Source organism: Pelodiscus sinensis, chromosome 6 (assembly GCF_049634645.1).
Source record: "Pelodiscus sinensis isolate JC-2024 chromosome 6, ASM4963464v1, whole genome shotgun sequence".
Classification (NCBI taxonomy): Eukaryota; Metazoa; Chordata; order Testudines; family Trionychidae; genus Pelodiscus; species Pelodiscus sinensis.
In genome coordinates, this window is record NC_134716.1 from 121,005,484 (window position 1) to 121,027,207 (window position 21,724).

The window sequence follows — 21,724 nt, forward strand, 5'->3', positions numbered from 1 at the left end:
GGCCAGGTGCTTGCTGGGGATGGCCTGCTGATCCCCCCCTCCCTCTAGAGAGGCTCCATCTGTGGAGCCCTGCTCCCTTCCCATCTGCAGGGATGGGGGCAGCTGGAAGGCAGTGCTGTCCTGCAGAGCTTCACCCACCTAGACAGACTGCAGGGAAGTTGAGGGGGAGCCCACAGAGTCCCAGGCATCTGGTAGGAGTCACTGGCCTGGGAGTGCAGCCCTAACCTCTGCTGGGAGGACCTATTGCCAGAGCAGCCTCCCCCCCCCACTCTGAGCTTCCTGCACTGAGCCCCCCCAAACCTTCCAGCCCACTACCCTCACTCCTGCAACCCCATTCTGTACCCTGGGGTCTCCCAGCCCCTGCCCTGACTTTGTCACTCCCTACCCTCTGCCCTGAGACTCCCCCACACACATCCAACCCCCTGACCAGGCTTCTGCATTCCCACCCCCTGCCCTGAGTCCCCTCACACCAAACCCTGTACTCTGAGCCCCCATCCTTGCTCTCACTCCTGCACCCTCCATCCCTGCTTTGAGTTCCCCCACACAGTCCCCTGCCCTGACTCCTCCAGCCCCACCCCTTGCTGGGAGCCCCATGTACATTTTCCTTTTCATTAAAAAAAAATTCCCCACCTTACTGCCGTTAAATACCTGAGAAATGCAGGGTACATCTGCTAGCAGAAAGAATAATGATTATTGGATTATATGTCAAGTCCCTGAAATGGACATCCTGTCACGTAACTTCCCTTCATCCCGTAGCAAATAGATGACTATGATGTGGTATTCATTAGTATTCCTTCACTTGACTATGGCAAAACTATGCCATAGGCAATTGCAGTTTTCTAAGGCGTTTAATAACCCCAGCTTTATTTCTGTATGGGATAAACTGGGTGATAACATGTCCTGAATTGTTACTGACAGCAACCGTTAAGGCTTTGAGCTCTTATCAGAATTCGCCAGATGTTGCTTTTTACACTATATTCACATACCAAAAAAAAAATCTTTTTTTTTTATTCTAGTTTGTGTGTGTGTGTGAAAACAGAAAAAACTGTAAATGTCCCTCCTGGGTGAATTCAAATTAAGCACTTTCCCTTGAATGCTATGTCAGTCTGTGAACTACATACATAATGCCCAATTCAAATGACACTAGTGTTTATTCAGATTGCCTTCAGAATTCACCACTTCTCGGATTTTCACATAGGAAGGGAAAAGACTCGGTTTTGGAAAGGAGTGACACAAGGCAAGGATTGTCTTTGTTAGGCAATGCCAATTTTGGCTCAAAAAAGCTTTTCTGCCATTTTGCCAAATTAACCACTCTACTATTTCCTCTCTTTAAAGCTTTACCACAGTGTCGCCTCAAATAATCAGAGAGGAAAGAAAAATACAGTCCATACAGAGATCACAGAGTTTTTAAATATATCTGTGGGCTGCCTTCAGTATCATTGATGAGGGATTGCTGAGCACCAAGAAGAGCAAGGCTGCTTTTGAATTTCTGAAAGGATGTAGAGGCCATTTACCTGCCTGAGAGGCCCTCTCACATGGAGTGGTATTCTGCAGGTTCTGTTTTGCCACACCCCTTGTTCCACATTGATGTCAATCCCTCAGGATTCATGTACACTGCAACACTATTTTGAAATAACCAGCGCTGTTCCGAAATAACTTAGTCCGTGTCTACACAGAAGGCAGTTATTTCGGAATAGTGTCAAAATACTGTCAAGCTGGAGGACTTCTTACTCCGACTTCTGTAACCCTCAGGGCTCGTCTACATTGGCCCCTTTTCCGGAAGGGGCATGGTAATTTTTGAAATCGCAATAGGGAAATGCGCGGGGGATTTAAATATCCCCCGCGGCATTTAAATAAAAATGTCCGCCGCTTTTTTCCGGCTTTTAGAAAAGCGGGAAAAGAGCGTCTACACTGGCCCCGATCCTCCGGAAAAAAAGCCCTTTTCCGGAGGATCTTATTCCTACTTTGAAGTCCTACTTTGAAGTAGGAATAAGATCCTCCGGAAAAGGGCTTTTTTTCCGGAGGATCAGGGCCAGTGTAGACGCTCTTTTCCCGCGTTTCTAAAAGCCGGAAAAAAGCGGCGGACATTTTTATTTAAATGCCGCGGGGGATATTTAAATCCCCCGCGCATTTCCCTATTGCGATTTCAAAAATTACCATGCCCCTTCCGGAAAAGGGGCCAATGTAGACGTAGCCTCATTGTATGAGGAGTACGGGAAGTCGGAGGAAGAGTGCTCTATTTCAAAATAAGTGCTGTGTAGATGCTCCCAATTTTGAAATAAGCTATTTTGAAATAAGCTACATAGTTGATGTAGCTCCATTTGCATAGCTTATTTTGAGTTAAGACCCGCTGTGTAGATGAGCCCTTGGGCTCTGTCTACACTCCATCATTTCTGTGGAAGAGGAAATGCAAATGAAGTGCTCATTAGCATTTCTCATGATCTCATTTGCATATTCTCTTCTGATCCTTTTTGCGGAAGAGGTTTTTGCGAAAAAAACCCCAATGTAGATGGGACCATTTGCACAAAAGACCCCTTTTGCATAGGAACCCTTATTCCTAAAAAAATGAGGAATAAGGGTTCTTGCGCAAAACGTTTTTTTTTGCACAAAATGGCCCCATCCACACTGCGGGTTTTTCTGCAAGAAGGATCAGAAGAGCACTAGTTATTTCAAAATAGTGTTGCAGAGGCTATGTCTAGTATCCATTCTGCTGTGGAAAGAGGAATGTAAATGAAGCAAATCGAAAGTTCAAATGAAGCGCGGATTTAAATATCCCATGCTTCATTTGCATATTCACGTCCGAGCTTTTTTTCGAAAAAGGGTTTTTCGAAAGTGATAGAGCAGTCTAGATAGGATTCTTTCAAAAATCACCCCTTTTTTGAAGGAACCCATACTCCTCATTTTTCAAGAGCATGGGTTCTTTCGAAAAAGGATTTTTTTTAAAAAAAGGACCCCATCTAGACTGCGCTTTCACTTTCGAAACCCCTTTTTAAAAAAAAACACTCGGAGGCAAATATGCAAATGAAGTGTGGTATATTTAAATCCATGCTTCATTGGCACTTTTGATTTGCTTCATTTACATTCCTCTTTCCACAGAGGAATGTAGTTTAGATGTGCCCAGAGGGACAAGGCTATATACTTGTATCCTCCCCGTGCTGGCCTTATAGAGAATCAGCCCAGATTTTTAGCCATCAAGCTTCTGAAAAGGATTAAAAAAGATTAGTCCTGTGGCACTGTAGAGACTAACCCAAAAGACACAGAATTAAAGACTAACATGGTTCCCCCACTGAGAAGGATTAGTTTTGCATTGTACCCTGCAACTGGCATGATGTGAACTCAGCTGTGCTTTCTGCAGGCAGAAGTCCTTAGCTTCGAAAAATGTCCTGCTTCTGGCCCTGTAAGCTTTCCCCTGAATTCCCATAGCCTAAATGTGATTCTAGGTTGTATCAAATACGATTCTAGGTATCAAATATGATTGTAAGCAAATATGATTCTAGGTTGTATCAACAGGTGTGTTGTAAGCAAAACTCGTGAAGTCATTCTGCCGCTCTACTCTGCACTAGTTAGGCCTCAGCTGGAGTACTGTGTCCAGTTCTGGGCACCACATTTCAAGAAAGATGTAGAGAAATTGGAAAGGGTACAGAGAAGAGCGACAAGAATGATTAAAGGTTTAGAGAACATGACCTATGAAGCCAGGCTTCATGAACTGGGCTTGTTTAGTTTGGAAAAAAGAAGATTAAGGGGGGACATGATAGCGGTTTTCAAATATCTAAAAGGGTGTCACAAAGAGGAAGGCGAAAATTTGTTCCTCTTGGTTTCTGAGGACAGGACAAGGAGTAATGGGCTTAAAGTGCAGCAGGGGAGGTTTAGATTGGACATTAGGAAAAAATTCCTAACTGTCAGGGTGGTCAAATATTGGAATAAATTGCCAAGGGAGGTGGTGGAATCTCCCTGTCTGGAGATATTTAAGAACAGGTTAGATAGACATCTGTCAGGGATGGTGTAGGTGGAACTTGGTCCTGCCTTGAGGGCAGGGGGCTGGACTCGATGACCTCATGAGGTCCCTTCCAGTGCTATTATTCTATGATTCTATGAAATATCCCTGCTGAATACAGCTACCATGGCAAGGTGGAGGTCTTTAAGAGAAATGCGGGATATAAACGGTCAGGTGTTTGACAAAAACGTGCAGTGCATATGTTGCACATGGTGCAATGATATGACCCAACTGATGTGTCTTATGTACCAAAATGCATTGTTATACCTATTCCAACCCACTGGCCAACTACAACTTTTCAGTTGCTTCTCTTGGAACACATAGCTAAGCTCTGATTGCTCCATATGCATTTTCTCGGCTGCAGTTTTATACAGCAGAATTGCCACCAAGTCACATTGTAGCCTCCTAAGTCCGGGAATGGGACTAAGAATATGCGTACACGACAACTGTCGTGCCCATTTTATGCTACGTTCACCATGGGTCTAGCCATGCTTCTGTATCCCTGTGGGACAGGGACACTTAAAATGCTGCAGAGCCACAGCTGTGCTGTTGTTGTGCATCAGCGAATGTCCTGTTACACCAACAGAATAGGTTCTCCACCCATCATAGCTAATCCACCTCTGCAGGAACGGCCCTAGATGTGCTGCCGGCAACTTGCGCCCTAGGCAAGATGTGCAATCGGTGCGCAATCGGTGCCCCCACCTCCAAAGCCCTCGACGGCCATTTTTCTTGGTGTGCTGGGCGACCGCCTAGGTTGCCTGTATTGATGGGCTGCCACTGCACCTCTGGGAGCAATAGTCATTATACCAATGGGGGAAGCTTTCCCATCGATATAGTGCTGTCTACACCCAGCCTAAGTCAGTTTCACTGCTTCACTTATAGGTATGGATTTATACACCCCTAAGCAGTGTAGTTAAATATGTAGTGTAGATTTCGCCTAAAAAATCAGCCTTTTCTCTCTTTTTTTGTCCTTTCTCTTTCCAGCCCATAGGAAAGGAAATTCAAAGGGAAGACATTAGTGAAACTCCCATTAATCTTTGTCTGTCAATTCTTATCTGGCAGAGGTGTGACATTTTGCTTTAACAGGTACCATCATGGGGGAAGATCAATGGCATTAGTTTAATAAAGATACCATTCAAGTGTTCTGTTTAATGAGAGGATCTGACTAGCCCTCCCAATAAACTCGGAGATTAATAAAACTTCAAAATTAAATTACACATTCCAGAAAAAAACCCACTGCTTACTCCTTGAATCACTACCCTCCCATCCCTTGTAGCAAATAATTCTCTCTTTGAAAAGCAGCCCAAGTAATAAGTCAAAGGATGGAACATGTGCTCTGTACCCTGTGCATAATGGCAGTTTGATGCCTCATACATTTGCAGTGCTTTCATACTCTAGCAAACTATTTCTGAAAAAAGGTTATTCCATTACACTCCAGTTCTATATAAATCTATTGTAAATTCTTTCCTTGTCTCCTCTGTATAGAATACCCACTTCAGCAGAATAGATAGAATCCCAGCAAATGAGCAGCGTGTGGAGGTGGAGGGGAAAGAGAGTTTGTAGTGCTTTCCCTTTCATTGCTAGGCAAAGCAAAATATTCTCTGTCTGTTTGGAAGTCAAACCTTCAATGGCTCATAGCTATTAATACGATAAATAATGGTACATATACATCAACTTTCATACAGTGGGTGAAGTAGCAGGCCATGTTGATCACACATATTGCTGTTTGATGCTTTTTTGAACAGACTTTATCATGACACGTCCAGCCTAAAGTTTAATGCCCTAATTCAAGAAGGTGCTTCAGGATTTACACTATTTTAAATATGTCAGTACTCCCAGGGTGCGTCTACACAGCATCCTAAACTTGAAATAAGATATGCAATTTGTGCTACCCAATTTGAGTATCTTGTTTTGAATCTACAGTAGACTTCCGATAATCCGGAACCTATGGGACCTAGGTGGTGCCGGATTATCAGATATGCTGGACGATCAGGAGGCACTATAAGATGGTTATATATATACTGTATACATAATATACTGTATATAAAGTGTTCTTAACCCTTTTTATTGTACATACTGTATACAGTATACTGTAATGTTTTAGTTTTTTTAAACCTTTTTTACCCTTTTTGCTCAGTTCAGCTGCTGCCGCTGTTACCTTGTGACTCATTTTTTGCTGAAGCTCACTCACTAGGCTCTTGCCATTTTGATGCCGGACTATCAGGAGTGCCAGACTATTGGATGCCGGACTATTGGAGTTTTACTGTATTTTGAAATCGCTTATTTTGGAATTTGGCACATCTACACAACACCAAATTTCAAAATACCATGCAAATTTCAAGATATTCCTTAACCCTTGTAGAATAAGGGCTATTGGGATGCCTCAATAGCACACCCGTTATTTTGAAAAATATTTTGGATCCCTTCGGGATCCAGAAATAGCTGTGCAGTGTAGATGTACCCCCAGTGAAATCAACAGGATAATTCACATGCTTAACACAAGTATTTTTTTAATATGAGAACTTATTCAGCACTTGTGACATACCAGTCAATCAGATTTTCCATTGCATCTACACTTCTTTTTTTCTTTTTTAATTTCTTTCTTTCACACACACATGTGTACACACCTAGACCCCCCCACACCAGTTCCTGATACCCCCTCTTCCTCCACAATCTGGTTCTCCATAAATACATCAGCCTCTTTCTCTTCAAGGATCGGAGGGTATGTCTACACTACCACCCTAGTTCGAACTAGGGTGGTTAATGTAGGCAACCGGAGTTGCAAATGAAGCCCGGGATTTGAATTTCCCGGGCTTCATTTGCATATTGCCGGGCGCCGCCATTTTTAAATGTCCGCTAGTTCGGACTCCGTGTCCGCAGCTACACGCGGCATGAACTAGGTAGTTCGGACTAGGCTTCCTATTCCGAACTACCGTTACTCCTCGTGTAACGGTAATCAGGATGGCACTGATTACTCTGCTAGCAGGTGGCACAGGTTTGCTGGACATAGGTCACCTTGACCATACCTCTTTCTGTCTTGATCTGTCTCCATCCCTAGCCTACCTCCACCAAGCCTCCTGCCTGACTTGAAATTTCCATTGCTCTGGAGGCTTCTATAGAGATATCTCTGCTTCTGGTATGCCAGTCTCTTTTGCTATTGGTAAAGCCTGTGTGGGCTTTACCCCTGCCCTAAACCTACGCTGGGTAAAAGAGCTGGTAGGGCGATATAAATCAGGCCCTACCAGCGCAATCGTAGGACACATCTTCTCTCGCTGCACCAGAGATCGCTCTCCTGGAATTTGATGTAGTGGGTGTAGTTAAGACCCATAAATCGAATGCTGAAGGCAGCTTTAGACAGCCCCTGTACTCCTGGCAGTCATGAGGAGTAAGGGAAGCCAATGAGAGCTTTTGTTCCTGTACGCCTCCCACAATGAGGACAGTGCCAAATTTGGCTTAAGACAAGTCAACTGCAGTTACAAATTTTACGTAGCTAGAGTTGTGTAACTTAACCTGATCTTCCACATCTAGTGTCCCTACCTGTCCCTACTAACTTCAGTGGAGATACTCTTAATTTACACCAGTGTAAATGAGATCAGAATCAGACCTTGCATATTTGTTACACAATATTTATAGCAACTGGCACAAGCTCACATTCTCATCACCAGTACTCCTAAAGCATGCAAACTGCGAACTTATCATCCAGAAAAGAGGAGCAAATGAACTCATGGGGCAGTCTTCTTTTGTGACATCAGCTTTTCGGTACGTCTGGACAAAGGGAGTAACTGAGATTATTGTAAAGCCCTCACAATAATGATTTTTGTGTGGTAGCCTTTTATCTCATTGGGCCTTGTAATCTAGAAAGCCAGCAGAGCAGAGTGTACAGAATTGCATGCCATGAAGTTAGGGTGAAGTTTGCTCAGCTAATTACCTCTGAAAACCTCCACCTGGCTTTATGAGTAATGTCGGTGACTTGAAATTCTGCACTTTCCTTTTTCTATGTCACCTGTTAAAATTTTTCCTATGCTGTTCATTGAATGCGAGGGGCAGAAGGAAAAATTTCCTTTTGAACTTGTCCCCTCCCCCCTTGTAATGAGGGTTGTTAGTGCTCAGTGGTAACAATGAAATGGCTACAAATGTAAATGGCTGGAGAATAGAGGTTGTGGTGGTTATTCAAATCTTTTTTTTAATCTTTCAGGACATAAATAATACTTAAGTCAATAATGTTAGTGACTTAAGGAAAAAAAGAAAGTTGGATCAATTTGCCTCTCCAATCTAATTTTACCCATCTAGTATAGCGCAACCATCATCGTGATATACAGGCATGAAGTGAGCAATATCATTTAACCGATGGACACAATAGGTTAGATTCTTAAAACAACCAGAGGTTCTCCCTGGAGAGTATCAGCTAAGTAGGGCACATAAGAGCTGGCCAAAGCCTCTATGACACTGTGCTATAGCTTTTATATAAGAACATAAGAATGGCCGTACTGGGTCAGACCAAAGGTCCATCTAGCCCAGTAGCCTGTCTGCCAAGAAAGGAAGGGTCAGGTTACAGGGCATATGGGCACACAGGACCTGCACCAGTCCTGATTCCCTTCCAGTTTAAACTGTAGTACTTCTGGCAATGGCAAAGGTTGGAGTCACCTGCTGTTGCTCTAACATCTGCCCAGGCTGAATGGATGGGCATTAGGGAGCTGCAGCCAGTTCTGTGCAGTCATCACTGTCTCAGACCAATTGGAGAACGGAGGTCAGGGAAAGGAAGTGCAGCTTCAGAGCCAAACCAGCAGGTACTACTCTGACTGGTTCCATTCTGATGGTCCTTTGAAGTGAGGCTAATTTGTTCCTGTCAAAATTCCATCCATTTAGAGCCGGATCCAAAGCCAAAATAATTGTTTCTATTGTATTCATTTGGTTTTGGATAAGGTCCTTGGAACTGAGTTCAACATTCTGCCTTCCTGTCTTCCTCAGGTTTGCCATCAAAGCCCCATTAGCTCCTTCAGCAACCACTCTAGACTGAGTGTGAATGAAATGTTTATGTCTGTAATTGCCATTGTGTTTCCTCTGAAAAGCTCACGGGAGCAGCTTGGATGGAACAAATGTTTAGGAAAATGCTTGTAACTATTGATATTTCACCTGTGGCCTTCACAATTTCTCCATGGCAACCCAGAGCTCTGGATGACTCCGGCAGAGGTTGCTGATTGGCACGATGGCAGGTTATCTCTAGCCTTACTCTTGATTGGAACTCTTTTCTTATACTTGTATATTTATACCTGCCTCTGGAATTTCCTCTACATGCATCTGACAAAGTGGGTCTTTGCCCACGAAAGCTTATGCTCCAATAAATGTTAGTCTATAAGGTGCCACAGGACTTCTCGTTGTTCTTGCAGATTCAGAGTAACATGGCTTCCCCACTGATACTTGTCACCAAGGCAGGTGTGAAGTGTGCCAGGGGAGAGAGATTGCTTGAAGCACAGAGGCCACCACCAGCACCGCCAGGATGATGAAGCTGCCTCTGTTAATGCTAACTCTCCAAATGAAACACACTTTGAGGTGTGGCTGTGGCTGCGCTGTCAAAGATGCAAAGGTTAAACACGGCACAGACGGAGCCTGAAGGAGATTTTCTCAGTATTAACAACCCAAGGGCCTGCACAGAAAATCAATCCAGTCTGTTTCTTTGGTGTTCTTCATCCGGTGGGCCTGTTGACTGCCAGGGCCTCCCCATCAGCTCCCAACCTTGGTGTTTCATGCTGTCCTTTCGGCTGTGCAGGACTTGACCTTAATACAGAGCTGGCTGTCATTAAGATGACAGCTCATCCATCACTGCCCCCACACGCTGTCAGCCAGCCATTTAATCTCACTTGTAATTTTCTGAGGGAGCCTTGCAAAAGCCACAAACAGAATTTTAATGCTGTAAAATGCAGTGTAGCGCCAGTACATATTTCTTTTCATTGTGAGGTCATAGTACGCAAACGTTCCCACATTCAGCTTAGCTTCCTTTACTTGATAAGACTGCACGCCTACATATATCTCATCATCAATGCCCCGAATGGGTTCACAGGGCCACAGTATTTGTTAACATGACTGCTGAGGCATTGCCAAGTCAGCTCCTTGGCCCCAGCACATCAAGTTTCCTCAGCTTTATAATCCACCCTTCCAACTCTCTCTTCATTTGAGTCCTGCTCTTTAGCTGTTCAAGCTGTTCAGTCCAGCCTTAGCTGCTTCTGTAGGACCTGATCCAATCACGCTTGTACACACTTCACCCAACAGGACTTTAGATCAGGCCCTTAGAGCCTTCAACAGCCCTATACCTTAACTACCTCTATGCCTGCATGGCTAGCCTGCAAGGCAGGCTTGTTGGTCTAGGTGTCTTAGCCTAGCTTAGGCATACCAGAGCGGTTGACAAAGGCTTCCCTTGTCCACTGCGATGCGTCCAGACTGTTCCACTGTGCTGCTAAACAGCTGATCGGCACAGAGCGGTGGCCATTTTGATGTAAATAAAGCGGCAATTATTTAAATCACCGCTTCATTTTCCTATGTCTAGTTAACTCATCTACATGGCTTCGTCGACGGAGCCATGTAGTCTAGCTGCACCCTCAAGTTCCTGAAAGGGTGTTATGTGGAAAAATTGTTCTCCTTGACCAAGGACAAGAAGCAATGGGCTTAAGTTGCAGCAAGGGAGATTTAGGTTGGACATTAGGAAAAACTTCTAATGTGGTGGTTAAATACTGGGATAAATTTCCTAGGGAGGTTGTGGAATCTCCATCATTAGAGATACTTAAGAGCAGGTTAGACGGACATCTAACAGGGATGGTCTAAATGGCGTTTGGTCCTGCTGTGAGGGAAGGGAACTGGACTTGATGATCTCTTGAGGTCCCTTCCAGTTCTAGTGTTTTATGATTCTTCCTTCCGTCCACTGTCTCACACTTACTTCTCCAGGATCTGTGTGCCATTATTTACAAAGAGTGAACATGATAACCCAGGTAATAATAGGCCTGTAAGTCTGACATTGATCCTGAGCAAGAGAACAGAGTGGTTGATTTGGGATTTGATTAATAAAGACTTGAAGGAGGATAATATAATTAATGCTGCTCAATATGGGTTTATGGCAAATAGAGCTGGCAAACCAACTTGATACTTTTTTGGATGAGATTACAAGTTAGGTGGATAAAGAGAATAGTGTGGAGGCAGGGGAGCCAAGAGCCTAGCCAGGACCCTGGGTGAGGGAGGGTGCCTCTGCAATACTGGAAGAGGCGGGGCATTAAGCAGAAGGTGTGGGGCCAGAGCCAAGCCCTCTGCAGCGCCAGAAGTTCACCATGCTATGCCCCCCAGCTCTTAGAGCTGCTCAGAGCATGCCATGCCTGCTCCTGTGGTGATGTCAAGGGCCTTGGGCTTCAATCTCTTTAGAATTGCTGAGTCCCGGGGGGAGTTGCCTTCTTTGCTCCCTCCACCATCGGCAGGCTTGTGTGGAGGCAATATAATTGGGATAGGACTCTACTGCAATTATAAACCCACAGCCGACCCATGCCAGCTGACACACTTGTGGAGCTTCTGCTCAAACGGCTGTTTAACTGCAGTGTGGACATTGGGCTCACACTGGAGCTAAGACTCTGAGACCCTGCAAGATGGAATAGTCCTAGAGATCAGGCTGTCACCCAAGCCAGAGACTACATCTACACTACGAATTTTCCCGGCAAAAAATATGTTCATGAGGGACTCATTTGCTGATCTTGTGGAAAAAGGTTTTTTTTGCGCAAAAAGAAAACATCCACACTGCTTGTTTTTGCGCAAAAACCGATTGGCAGAAAAGATGCAAATGAGATCACGACTCATGCGAATGAGTCCCCCATGAGCATATTTTTTGCAGAGAAAACTTGTAGTGTAGATGTAACTTGAATGTCTATGTAGAGACAGGTTTCGAACTACAGTGTGGACATGCCTTCAGGTTTCTGTCAGGCATTTAACTTGGTACTTCATGAAATCTTGATTAAAAATTATTACAACGATATAAAATGAAGAGGACACACATGAATGGATTATAAGATGCCTGACTGATAGGCTTCAATGTGTACTTGTAAATGAGGATGGTGTGTGTTTCTAGTGGCTTCCCAGAGATCTGTTTTAGGCCTTATTCCAGTTAACAATTGTTTCAACAACCTGAATGAAAATATAAAATGACTGCTAATGAAGTTTGCAGATGACACAAAAATAAGGAGAATAGTAAATAATGAAGAGAACAGGTCACTAATACATCATGATCTAGATTTCTTGGTAGGCAGGGCTCAAGTGAAACAATACGTGCTCTGATAAGGCTAACTGTAAATGTAAAAATCTAGGAACACAGAAAGTAGGCCATATTATAGAGTGAAGGATTCTCTCCTGGGAAGCAATAACTCTGAAAATGATTTAAGAATCTTAGGGTGTGTCTAGATTACACCTCTCTGTCGACAGAGAAATGTAGATTAGGCACGTCGAAATTGTTAATGAAGCAGGGATTTATATATATCCCACACCTCATTAGCATAAACATGGCTGCTGGTTTTTTTTCTAAATGGAATTTTTTTGAAAAAAACTTGGCAGTCTAGACGCGGGTGGATCTGTCAAAAATAAAGCCTTTTTCAACAGATCCTGTAAACCTTATTTTTTGAGAAATACAGGATCCGTCGAAAAAGGCTTTATTTTGACAGATCTGCATCTAGACTGCCGTTTTTTTTTGAGAAAATTCCATTTTCAAAAAAAGTGACGGCCATGTTTATGCTAATGAGGCATGGGATATTTAAATCCCTGCTTCATTAGCAATTTTGACGTGCTTAATTTGCATCCCTCTGTCGACAGAGGGATGCAGTGTAGACGTAGCCATGGTGGATAATTAGCAGAACACGAGCTCCCTGTGTAATACTGTAGCTAAAGTAACTCTTGGATGCATGAACAGGAGCTCTCAAGTAGGAGTAGAGAGGTTATTTTAAATTACGATTAGATTTTTTTTTCATGTGATCAAAGAATGAATTTGGGAGAGGACAATGGATTGTACAGGAAATCATACTAGATGATCCCAGTTGTTCCTACTGGCTTTGGAGCTATGAATCTGTATATTTCCTCAGCAACACCACAAGCTCTCCATCCATACTTTGTCCAGTAGGAGCAGGACTTTTCTCCTGCAAACCATAACTGATTCATCAACCAAACACTGTACCCTTCCTAGAGGAGTTACAAACTCTGTCTCTCAAGCTACATCTACACTGCTTCCTTCTTGTGCAAAAGCCTATGCAAATGAAGCATGGATTAGCAAAATGAAAAAATGAGGAAGAATGGCTCTTGCACAAGAAGGGTTTTTGGTGCAAAAAGGTGCTGTGTAGACGGCTCCTTTTGAAATGAAATGAGATACCTATCTCCTAGAACTGGAAGGGACCTTAAAAGATCATTGAGTCCAGTCCCCTGCCTTCACAGCAGGACCAAGTACCATCCCTGACAGATTTTTGCCCCAAATCCCTAAATAGCCTCCTCAAGGATTGAGGTCACAATCCTGGGTTAAGCAGGTCAATGCTCAAACCACTGAGCTATCCCTCCCTCCTCTTGCTCAACACCAGCTTCCAATTAATTATTCAACTGAAATGTGGCAATATGCTAATCTGGAAGCAGGAAGCGGTTTAGATGTAGTTGCAGGGAACATATTCTGTAAGAGTCTCCCTTCTCATGGGTATCTCTAGTAAATTTCATACTTACATTCTAGGATCCCCCTGCTCCCATGATATGGGCAGCCAGGCAACTGTGAGATGTTAACAAACCTTTGATTAGTATTGACATGGGCTGCATTTTATCTCACAATGTAGTTCCTACCCCTTAAATTAGATGCACACATGACTGACTCTTGCAGTCACGTTGAGCTCTGGGATCTTTATACCCCATTACTAATCTTCAGAACCATCTGATCCTATGACTGATTTATTGCTTGGGAAAAAGAAAACACCTTGCACTTTTCCTCTGAACATTGCTAGGAGTTTAACATTTCTTCAGCAATCAGATAATAAAATCCTAATTTTCTATATATATATCCTAGAGTGATGCTCAGACTTTTCATTTGAAGAGCTTGTTTTCAGTTGCTTCTAACTTTGCCAGAACAACCATCTGGACTGAAATTTTCCAGGTTGGGAGTCTGCCTCAGACGGAGTTATTTTGGAAAATTTCAGTAAAAACAGTTCAGCGGTGCCTGAATACAAGATGAGGGGGGAAAGACCATGTGTTTCCAATAAAAAATAATAACCATTTATTGAGAAGCTTTAGCACCACCATGCTTTGAAGGAGGGGCAGGAAATTTGATAGCTGGATCACCCTGGAGTTAAAGAGCTGACTTCTTCCGTCTCTGTGAAAATTGAATCAAATGTGTCCAAGTTATATACCATTGAAATAAGCTATACTGAGATTTAGAGGCCTGCCATAAAATCCATTAAACAGTCTGTCTCTAGTGAGCATGCTCCACCTATATGGAGCTCTGTGCTAACCATACTGAGCATGTATTACCTCTACAGAGCTTAATAAGCATGCTCCATTCTTTGATCAAACAGGCCTTTTTCTGCCATTCTTCTTTTTGTCTGATGGGAGCTTCTGTGGTGTCAGGCAGCAAAACTACAAGAAGAGAAACTCTCTTTCCTGTTCGCTCAATGGCTCCCAGATAGGAGGAAGTAAGTGGGAAGGCAGGAGGGGTACATAGAAAGTCTGTGAAGGGTATGGGGCAGAGACAGATGAGTGGAGGGGAATGGACCTGGCATTTTTCATGGTTGAATGCAGCATGACTGTGAACCCTTCACATTCGTTACAAAGCTGTTTTAGGGTTATAAATTAAAATGTTATGTAGCAAATAGATACAATCTTTACTAAAATTACAGCTCTGTTTGAGCATGTCATGATCATGAGGGTTAGCCAGCAGCCTAGGGACTAAGGGGTTAACTATACCTAAGCCAGGTAGAATTGGCCAATAGGAATGTAGCTAGGAATTTCAAACTGGGACAAAGGAATTATTGGGTTTCCCCTCCTTGTCTCTGGGGCAGTTTGCTCTCCAGCTAGTGAGGGGGTCAGATAGTATGTCTCCCTTCAAGAAAAAACTCTTTACTCTCTGTAGGTTTAGATCAGTGGTCTCCAACCTTTTTACACCCAAGATCACTTTTTAAATGACAGACCAAGCCAAGATCTATCGCCCTACCCCTTCCTTGAAGCCCCGCCCTCTCTATGCTCCTCCTTTCCATTACTTGCTATCCCCAATCCTTATACTGCTACTTTAAAAAAAAATCCCACCATTCCTTACAGCTGCTCACCTGTGCTGTTGCTCAGTGAGTAGCTGCTCCTCAAATGAGGAAATCTAATGTAAATGTACTGCGCAGGCGCGCAGTTCAGAGAGGGCTCAAGAGCTACTCTTAGAGCCTCCGAGATCTACTGGTAGATCGCGATCTACTGGTTGGTGACCATGGGTTTAGATAAATCCATTAGGTTTTATTGTTTTATGGTTTGGGAAATGGGATCTGATGTCTGTGCATTTTTAAAAATGGGTTTTGCTCTCCTTTGAAATTAAGTCTTGGACCATGGTGGGGTTCCCCCATGAGTATATTAATTTGTGATTTTTCCATCTAGTCATTATGCTTGCAACAGAAATATTGTGGTGATAGTAAAAGTTCTTTCTCTTTTCTATTATTAACCTGGCATTTGTTAATTTTTGTGTCCTGGTTTGTACTTTAGGGGTGAGATTTCCCAAGTGATCTCTCCCCTGATTTTCTTATCATTACTTCGGTGGTGACAGCGGATTTTATCCCCAAAATCTAGGTTTTTATGATGGGGGGGGGGGGAGTTTTATACCAAAGCCTGGAAAGATAAGGTTTTGGGGTACTTTTGCAGGCCCCCACTTCTGCATTTATTGTGCCAGACTAGGGAAGAAGCCTATGACAGGGTGTATCTAGATTACAGGTTTTTTTGAAAAAGTGGCCTTTTTTCGAAAGAACTTCACCTGCGTCTAGATTGCTTCCGCGTTATTTTGAAATTAAATCGAAAGAATGTGACATTTTTTCGACCACGGAAAACCTCATTTTACGAGGAATAATGCCTTTTTTTAAAAAGTGCTCTTTCGAAAAAAAAAGGCATTATTAAACGCAAACAGTGCATTTTCGAAAGAGAGCCTCCGGACTGCCTGCGGCTCTCTTTTTTGAAAAAAGAGGCTGCTGTCTAGACACACTCTTTCAAAAGAGGCTTGTAGTCTAGACATACCCTTTACGGGTTTGCTCTGAAGTGCAGTGCTTTAACGGTGCGTCTACACTGCACCTTTAGCTCAAAATAAGCTGCTCAATTTGAGCTACGCAATGCCAAATTTCAAAATAAAGCGCTATTCCAAAATGTCCCTTAATCCTTGTGGAATGAGGTTTACAGGGACGTGGGAATAGTGTGCCCATTATTTCTAAAGCTATTTTGAATTAAAGGGCCCCCTGTCAAGATGCAGAAAATGCTATTTCGGGATACAGGAACTATCCCAAAATTGTGCCACTGTCTAGATGCACCCTAACAAAAGTGGATTCCTTCTTCAAAATAGGCCAAAAGAGTGTCCCATTCACACAATTGATTTCTCAGTGGTTCCCATTAAACTTATTGAATCATGCATTTTGCTTACACTGCTGCCCTCAGAAAAGCCAGGAGCAATTAGAGCAGTCTTAAAGTGAAAATACTCTTTCTTGGTGTCACTGAGTATTATTTAGGTTATCACTCAACTGATTCGCTTATCTTTACAATATTTGTAATCACCATAAAAAAAAAGTAATATATAATCCTGCTAATGTCACAAATTATTGGGCAGACGATAGAGGTATCTGAGTGAAATGTGATGGCCTGTTTTATGTTGGCAGTCAATTTGGTCAGTTTGTTGGCCCTTTATTTCCTTAAACTCTATGGATGAAGATGAAAGTCTGAAACTCTCCAGAAATAAAAAGTTTATGTATGCATGTGATAGCCACAGAGGCTGGATAACTCTAATGGTCCATCTAGTCACAGTCCTTTTTCTGAAAGTGTTCACCGCCAAATGCTTCAGAGGAAGGCCCAAAGAAGTCCAATAGAGTGAAATGATGAAATAACCTTTATTCTTAATGCTAGGCAGTAAGTGGTTTGCTTATAGCCTGAAGCATGAGTGTTTATATCTCTAATACATTTAACTGGAATAGTGGCTTGCTGTGGATGGGTTGAAGAACAAAAAATGAGATAGACAAATACATCTAAAATCTGGGACTCCTTGTCTTAAATATGAATTCAATTCTGCATGTTCAGCCTTATATCTTAATATTCAGTACTGCAAAACAAAGATGGGCCACTGGTTTTTGTGTTGACTTGAGAGAGCTAGGTTCAAAGGCCTGTCCTGCGGAGTTCCTAGAAGATCTTGAGTGAATCCCCTAATCTCTCTGGCTATGTTTAGACTACAGGCAGTCCCCGAGTTACGCGGATCCGACTTATGTCGGATCCGCAGTTATGAATGGGGATTTTCTCGCCCTGGAGGACTGGAGAGGCGGGACGCCTGGTCCCGCCGCCCGCCTCCTCCGGGACGAGAAAAGCTGCTCCCCGTCTCCCTGGTCTGCTGGGAGAGCCAGCAGACCAGGGAGACGGGGAGCAAAGCGGCGGAGGACCCGGGCCGGACTCGTGGCGCTGATCTGGAAGCGCCGTGGGTCCGGCCCCGGGTCCTCCGCCACTTTGCTCCGCGTCTCCCTGGTCTGCTGGGGGGGGACGCAGCTAGTGCCCCCCCCCCAGCAGACCAGGGAGACGTGGAGCAAAGCCCGGGGCCTGTGGTAGAGCAGGTGGGGTGCTGCCGGTTGGTCCCGCAGCACCACTCCTTGGCGCTACTGGACCAACCCAGCAGCACCCCAGCTGCTCTGCCCCAGGAGTCCTGATTCAGCCGCTGCTGAAACTGACCAGCGGCTGACTACAGGAAGCCCGAGGCAGAGTTGCTCTGCTCCGGGCTTCCTGGAATCAGCTGCTGATCAGTTTCAGCAGCGGCTGACTTGGGGCCGCCTGGGGTTCTTAAGTTGAATCTGTATGTAAGTCGGAACTGGTGTCCAGATTCAGCCGCTGTTGAAACTGATCAGTTTCAGCAGCGGCTGAATCTGGATGCCAGTTCCGACTTACATACAGATTCAACTTAAGAACAAACCTACAGTCCCTATCTTGTACGTAACCCGGAGACTGCCTGTACAGGGTTTTTTCAAAAAAACTTCACCTGTGTCTAGACTGCCGCCTCATTCTTTAGAAATTAAATCGAAAGAACACGGTGGTTTTTTCAACAGCGGTAAACCTCATTTCACAAGGAAGAATGCCTTTTTTTCAAAAGAGCTCTTTAAAAAAAAAGGTGTTCTTGACCACAAACAGGGCTTTTTCAAAGAAGAGCATCCAGATTGCCTGGGTGTTCTCTTTCAAATAAGTGATACGTTTTTTCAGAAAAAGTTGTTGCTGTCTAGACGATCTCTTTCGAAATAAGCTTTTTTGAAAGATTCTTTCAAAAAAGCTTCTTTTGAAAGAAGCGTGTAGTCTAGACATACCCTCCATGGCTCAGTTTCCCAAAGAAAAGGAGGATCATAGTTCTTTGCCTTACAGGAGTGTTGTGAGTTGCTCAGACATATAACATATTTATAGTCGTACAACTTGTGAACATTCTCTACTGTATTCTCTTTGGCACAATATGTGAGTATGCTTGGCTATTATCCAAAAGATTGGTGGCCCATATCTACCCAAGGCTGGAACTACTTTGACACATAGGTCAAAAGATTTAAGACTCCCTGTTGGCCTTAAACTTTATGAACATGTTACTCTTAGTGACTTTTTTTTTGATAGGTCTCGACTGAAGAAGGTATGAGTTTGGCAAGAGAGTATTCGTGCTCCTTCTTTGAGACCTCAGCTGCCCTGCGCTTCTACATTGATGATGTCTTTCATGGACTGGTGCGGGAAATTCGCAGGAAAGAGTCCTCACTGCCCCTGACAGAAAAGAAGATGAAGAGGAAGGACAGTCTGTGGAGGATGCTGAAAGGCTCTTTGAAGAAGAAAAAGGAAAGTACATCCTGATGGCACTTTCCCATCGGCCACCTTTAGGGTATGTCTACACTTGCCCCTAGTTTGAAGAAGGGAAGCAGATGAAGCATACCGAAGTTGCTAATGAAGTTCCTGATTTAAATATCCCACGCTTCATTAGCATATTCACGGCTGGTCACCATTTTAAAAAGCCGGTAGCCCAAATTAACTCGCCGCGTGTAGACGCAGTAGTCCAATCCAAAACCCTTCCCTCAAATTAACTGTTACTCCTCATTGCACTAGGGGGCAAGTGTAGACATACCCTTAGGGAGTTGATCACAGCCATGTGTAGCAATTCCTAAGGCAGCATTTCCACAGCATCTTCAGGGCCCAGTTCTGGAGTCCTTTCTTTGTTTTCATTCAGTCCTTATGCAGGAATAACTTCTATGAAGCTCAATCTGTGCTTGCTCCTTGGGCCCTTTTATGCCAATATAGCCAAAACAGAAGATGCCACTTAGCAATCAATTACCCTCTGCCTCACACTTGGCACGATAAGTCCTGTTGTGTAAGGACCAGAGGCCACAAAGAGATCATTTTTCCTTTCCCTGCATGATCCCCAGTACAAGGGGAATTCAAGGTCATCAAGGGTATGAAAGATTATTTTAGGCATGGAGCAGTTCTCCAAAGAGGAACGTGTTTTACACTTTCATGTACCCATCATACACACACCCAAACCATACATAATTGGAAAACTCATTCCATGTATCTTTGGATGAATAATGATGTGGAGCTATCAAGTGGTGCATTAATTTGGCAGGTGAGATGAAATAATGATACCCCAAATGAAAAAGTGTCATGTTGTTCATAGTTACTGAAACATAAATATGAGTTTTTACTGTTTCAGTTAATTTCTACATCTTAATGTGGTGTTTATTGTTCATAGCTACCAAACAACAATCTATTAAAATATTATTCCTGGTTTCATTGGACAAGTATTATTTTTAGACATTATTAAAATAATTCAGCATGTGAGAAAAATGCCACATATCAACACATTGCAATCAATTCACATAAAATATTTTCACATCCCAGATTCTTAATTGTCAAATTATCTCACAGGTTATTATAATACTTGTCAATATTTTCAGTTGAAATTAGCAATCTGATCTATCTCGTACAAGGTTGTGCACTAGAAACCATAGATTGCCGATAATGTGTCCTGCCTATTGGGTAGACAGAAATGTATGTGCGACGAGGAGTCCTGTGGCACCTTATAGACTAACTGAAGTGTAGGAGCATAAGCTTTCGTGGGCAAAGACCCACTTCGTCAGATGCATGTAGTGGGAATTTCCACTACATGCATCTGACGAAGTGGGTCTTTGCCCACGAAAGCTTATGCTCCTACACTTCAGTTAGTCTATAAGGTGCCACAGGACTCCTCGTCGCTTTTGCAGATTCAGACTAACACAGCTACCCCTCTGAGAAATGTATGTGAATTCCTAATGTAATGCTTCTCCATTTGTAAGCTTTTGTACATACAAAGTAGCATCTCACCTGCCTAGTAGGTTTTCATTTGTAATGGTCTATGTGTGCAATATTAGTCTTTGAAATAGTCTAGAAACGAGTGTTTAAATTCAGTGATTTATGCTCAGGCTGGTATTAGTGCTCAATCAACAACAAAAAAATGGAAATTTTCATATTAACATATAGCTCCAATTTATATCTAATTTAGCACAAATATGTATATTTGTACAAATGAAACAAAAATATGTTAATGGTGGTGGTAATGGTAAGAATATCAGTTTAGAATTTTACCTCTACAGGGGAACTTCAGTATGTGAAGACATGGAGGATTCATGTCCCTTAAAGCTTACAAAAAAGAAAAAGACTCACCACAAACTTTTAAAAATGTGTCACTTGTCCAAAAAAAAAAAAAATCCAAGGGATGCAAAACTGTCAAAAGCCACCAGTGTGGGACAGAATTCTGTGATACTGGCAGCAGAAAGCAGGAGAGATTAACAGTATTGGCAGCTACTGGATTAATTCCCTATTTTAGATGATGTGCCAAATAACATAGGCTGCGTTTACACTACAAGCAGTTACTTTGACATAAAGGCAAAATAATGGTGAGCTGGAGGACTTCTTACTCCGAGTCCTGTAACTCTTATTTTGCGATAAATAAGGGAAGAGTGCTCTACCTCAGACTTCCTGCTGTGTAGACAGCGCCAAAAGCCGAAATAAGTTATTTCAACATAAGCTACACAATTGACTTAGCTCAAGTTGTGTAGCTTATTTCAGCTTCTCCCCTTCTGTGTAGATGTGCCCTCACAAAGGTTGCTTTTGGAAACATGCAATCAAGTGAAATTTGGTTCATGTCAGAATTGTATTGAACCCAGAAAAGAAAACAGACTCTGAATCCAATCAGAGAGCATCATGTTCACCTGCTTCTATAATCACCAGAACAAGTCTATCCTCTACTGCTTGGCCCAGTTGCATAGTTTGCTTGAAAAAAATCACTCAAGTAACTTCATAAAATGGAAATATTCCAGAAGGTAAATTATTCAAACCAAGTATGATGACATGTTGAGCAGCATATCTGTGGGAGACTTGATTGCGAAGGATTATGTTTTTCACTCAACATGCTACTCTTCCTACTTCAGTAAAACAAATCTTAAAGCAAAGCCACCTCATTGCACTGCAACAATACAGTCACCT

The 21,724-nt window shown here is 43.0% G+C and overlaps 1 protein-coding gene across 1 annotated transcript in view; it reads left to right on the plus strand.

The window, feature by feature from the left end:
* Positions 1–20,256, plus strand: part of RIT2 (Ras like without CAAX 2) — a 281,316-nt gene extending 261,060 nt beyond the window's left edge. The window contains exon 5 of the mRNA XM_006136787.4: positions 18,836–20,256. Within this exon, the coding sequence (XP_006136849.3) occupies positions 18,836–19,063 (228 nt within the window). The 3' untranslated portion in view covers positions 19,064–20,256. The remainder of the gene's footprint in view (positions 1–18,835) is intronic.
* The last annotated feature ends 1,468 nt before the right edge of the window (positions 20,257–21,724 follow it).